Raw genomic sequence first — 4,416 nt, 5'->3', positions numbered from 1 at the left:
AAGGGAATCTCAACCCCAAGAGTTGCCGGGGATGTCCAACCCAAGAGCTCCAGAGGATCCCCATCCCAACTCCTCCATCCCCAAGCCTGGAAATGCAGCAGTGACTGGAAAGGGAAGGAGAGACCTCCCCACCAGCCCAGACACCCATCACCTTTCCCAGACTCATCCTGTCCATTTTCCCACTGGGAAATCACGACCAATCCCTCAGCAGCATCTTCTCCAAGCAAGCACGGAGATCTCCTTCCTAGAGGGGGATGCATTCCAGCAGCACTGTCCTCATCTTGGACATCTCCAGCATCTGCAGGTGGGACCTTTCCCTGTTTGAAAAGCTGAGAGCACCCACCTTGCAGAGATCACGGGAGAACTTTGCAGGATCACAATTCCTGCCAGGAGAACTTTGCAGGATCGCAATTCCTGCCAGGAGAACTTTGCAGGATCGCAATTCCTGCCAAACCCCGGCCATGTGTCCTGGTGGCTACAACACAATTCCCGCCGGTGTCGGCAGTGGGAACAACACAAACATCTCTGACCTTCCCAGACCGACACCTCCGTTCCGAGCCATCAGAATATTTGGCTTTATGGAATGTCTGGATGCAACTGAGTCAGTTGGGAAAGGCAGCCAGGAGAAGACTCGGAAGTGCGGAAAGGAGGAATTCAACGGGAAGCGGAGATTTCGAGAACAACCCCTCGCCGGCAGAGCTGTTGTCTCAGGCTGGATTGAACAAAGACACTCTAGAATAACACAAATCTTTATTTTTGTCTGACCATCGTCACATGCTGTGCTATCAAAAGAGCTTTTCCAGGGAAAATTAGTATAAAACAGGGAGGGGGAAACCAGGAGCTGCGCTGCCACGTCGTGTCGGGAATGGGATCTGTCTGGGATAAGAAGAGGGCAGCACAGACCCTGTTGGAACCACTTGACAGAGGAGCTTGGTTTCTCGCTTGGGGAATACCTTGTGGGTTCTCGGGTTGTCCCATCTCGTCCCACCCCTCCTCACAATCCTGCCCTGATGACCCAGCCCAGACTGGCAGCGATTCCCAGGAGCATCACGGCGTAGGAGGTTCGGACGCTGTTGGCGCCGCTGAAGTTGCACAGGGAGGTGCTGCAGCACTTGGTGGAAAAAGCTGCCACCCCGAAGTTCACGTTGGTCTCGGGACAGTCCACGGAGCACTTCTTGGTGATCCGGTGCCCTGCGTCCTTGCCTGTGGGGAGGAGGAGAAAGGAGAGATGGGATTTGAGGTTCTTTGGGAAGAGTGGTGGGAGGAGGGGTGTTAATTGCAATTAATAAAAGCCACCAGGGGGGTTGATGAGTGCTGGGTGGACACCATGCATGGCACTAAATAGTCCTTGACAGAAATCCACGCCAAGCCAAAATCTCTGCTCTGGGTGACCAGGTTGTGAGCGGTCAAAGGTTGGACTCGATCTTGGAGACCTTTTCCAACCTAAATGACTGTGGGATTCTGTGCTTCCTGTAGGACAGCAGGAAATCACTGCCAGTGCATTTCCCTCTAAATGGCCTCTAAAATGCCACTAAAATGCCTCTAAACCCATGTTATTTACATCCAATCCCTTTCCATCCTTCATCCCAGAGCACGTGGAAGAGTTCTCAGGTCAAGCAACAGCATCTGCTCCTGGAATCTCTGTGTTCCAGCCACAAGAGTGGTGAGGAACCGGCACAGGTTGCCCAGAAAAATTGTGGATTCCCCATCCTTGGAAGTGTTCAAGGCCAGGTTGGGTGGAGCTTGGAGCAACCTGGGATACTGGAAGGTGTCCCTGCCCATGGGAACCAGTTGATCTTGAAGGTCCCTTCCAACCCAAACCATTTTACAATCACAAAGCACCACTGAGGGATTCACAAATTACGTGTTGTGATCCCTAAACCTCGATCGTCGATTCTTTCCAAAAAGACCTAAAAAAAAAAAATCACTGTTTCCCAGGACTAAAATGAAGATTAGGAAAGCCTGGATGTGTTGCTGGCACTCACCAAGCCCAGCAGAGCTGTACGTGGTAATGCAGTACTTCTCCTGGTCTTCACACTTGTAGGTTTTAAGGCAGTTCCAGTTGGAATGTTCGTTGTCACATGTGTAGCAAAACAGGGAGGAAGCTGGAAAAAAAACACACATGGCACAGATTAGGTTTCCAGCCATGCCCTCTTGGGAAAAAAAGGTGTCAAAGGCATATGTTTCCTTGGAAAACTCAAGGTGAAAAGTATGTTGTGAATAAGTGAAAGAAGGGGTTGGTTTTGATTAATGAAGCTGAGGGGGGAAATACAGAGAAGAAAACGAGTTTTCCTCAACAACTTGAGATTTGGGGGGTGATTAAATTTGAAACAACAATTTCCAGCCAGAGCAGCATTCCCAGGTGACCTTTCCTTCTCCCCCGGAGTCCACATTGACCTGGTCGGAAGCCAAGCTCCAAAAGCAAAGCTCACGACCCGCAAGGAGGAGAAGAACTGGCAAGGAGAGGAGGAACCCAGTTCTCAGGTTAGAGATCAATACCAGGGATTTTCAGGCAACATCTGCAAAAAACACTGCCCAGACATGAATTAATGAATGCCTGTGGCACCCCTGGGAGCAAAATGACTTAACACAGCCCCACAATAAAGGGAGTTCCCTGGGAGAGGTCGCTCAGGACAATGGAGAGATTATTCCTATCAGCGCCTGGAACGACGTGTTCCCAGGGATATCATTAACTCAGAGCTGAGCCAGGGCTATTTCTAAACCAGGAAGAAGTGGGATACGGATTGTTGGGCACAACCCAAGTCAATTGAGTTAAGATTCCAGGTGGGATTTTAGGTGAGGAACGTGGGCAGGTGCCAGCCCGTTCCCAGGAGGTGGATTCGTTGGGGGAAATCATTTCCCTCCTGCTCGGATTTCCATGGAATGCTCCTCCTTTTGGGGCAAGGGTGACAAGAAGGAGTTGAGCTGCTCTGGGGAAATCCTGCTCCATCCTTCCCAGCTCTTGGTTGCAGGTGACCCAATTATAAAGCTGGAAGGGTCCTGAACTTTCCCTGGTTTGGTTCCTCCTGCCTTTCGCAGCCCAGTTCTGCAGAGAAGCCCCTCTCAATTAAGTCTGGACTTGTTTTTAGCCAGGAAACCCCTGCCAGGGACTCTCCAAAGCCCAGCTGCTGTTGGTTCAAACTCATCCCTGAAGTTCAATCTGCCCATGAACTTGGTTAGACAACTCCAGAAGCGGTTTTGAAAGAGAATTAAAAGCCAGTTTAGTCCCTGACTAAAGCAGGGGGAGAAAAGGCCTCCCCTCTGTGATCTGGGTGCCTTGGGTACAGCTCTGGGTGTCTCAGCCCAGGACTGACCCAGAGGCTTCAAGGCCAGGTTGGACTTTGAGCAGCCTGGTCTAGTGGAAGGTGTTCCTGCCCATGGCAGGGGGTTGGAGCTGGATGATTTTTAAGGTCCTTTCCATCCCAAACCATTCTATGATTTGATGATTCCGTGCTCTTTTCCAGTCCAGGTGTTGCAAGTGCAGTTGTTCTCTGGAGTAGGAGATAAAACCAGCCTTGGTTTTGAACTGAATTGAATCCTGGCTTTAACTCCTCTTTAATTCACTGTTTAGTTCTCCCTGTTTCTCCGTCATGGATATTTTCAGCCTCTTTTCTCTCCTCTGGAGGTTCCCCAACATGAGCTGTGGGCTCCTGTCCTTTGGCAGGCAAAGCAAACCCCAGACCTGCTACTTAGCAAGAATTGGTTGCATTTTACAGCCCCTGGAGCTGACTCTGAGTTCCTTTTGTTGCCAAAGTTGTTCCAACCACTTCATGCTGCAGCATGTGCCTGAAAGCAACTGGAGTGCACTTGTGCTCACTAAGTGAGGCAAGGAAAGTCCCTTCCAGCCAGGAAACAAGAACAGCTTAAGCCATTAGAGCTGCTATAAAGCCTTTCCTGCCTCTGGGCTCCACCCTCCAGGAGCTGGAATTTTAGGAAGCAGCCAGAAATAACCTTAATGGTGCAAAAGGACAAGAGAGCTGTGGATCCCATTACAAACACACTCCCACCTAGAGGAGCTCCTCAAACTCAGGAGTAAAGAGCTCTCGGGCTTTCAAAAATCTCGTTTCTTGTCACTGTGGGGAGGAGAGGGAAGTTCTGGCAGGAGATGGGGTGTCAAAACCAGCCGCACAACCTCCCGTCAACAGCAGCTCCCCCAGTTTCATCCAGGAACAAAAATAAAACCAAAGGCAGGACTCTGAGCTCAGCTTAATTGCTGTGAGCAGTTTTGAGTTTGTGTTTGTCTTCAGAAGGGAGGGTGTGAGAAACCAGAGGGGGGAGCGCAGCTTCGAGGTACCTGGGCAGAACTCACCCAAAAACTAAGATTAAACCACAGAAAATATCTCCAGGTGCCTCTGCAGAACTTACCCAGAAAAAAGACTAAATCACACAAAATATTTGCAGGTACCTCTGTAAAAC

The 4,416-nt window shown here is 50.2% G+C and overlaps 1 protein-coding gene across 1 annotated transcript in view; it reads right to left on the bottom strand.

Moving 5' to 3' along the window:
- Positions 1–772: 772 nt before the first annotated feature.
- The window catches only part of LOC113974972 (lymphocyte antigen 6E-like), a 4,249-nt gene continuing 605 nt past the window's right edge, over positions 773–4,416 (bottom strand). The window contains exons 2-3 of the mRNA XM_027698567.1: positions 1,986–2,105; positions 773–1,203 (exon numbers count right to left, since the gene is read on the bottom strand). Of these exons, the coding sequence (XP_027554368.1) occupies positions 995–1,203; positions 1,986–2,105 (329 nt within the window). The 3' untranslated portion in view covers positions 773–994. The remainder of the gene's footprint in view (positions 1,204–1,985; positions 2,106–4,416) is intronic.

The sequence above is a fragment of the Neopelma chrysocephalum genome, unplaced genomic scaffold (genome assembly GCF_003984885.1).
Source record: "Neopelma chrysocephalum unplaced genomic scaffold, ASM398488v2 Primary Assembly neopelma1_129, whole genome shotgun sequence".
NCBI lineage: Eukaryota > Metazoa > Chordata > Aves > Passeriformes > Pipridae > Neopelma > Neopelma chrysocephalum.
Note: the sequence above shows the minus strand (reverse complement) of the source record. Positions and strands in the feature narration are given on the sequence as shown.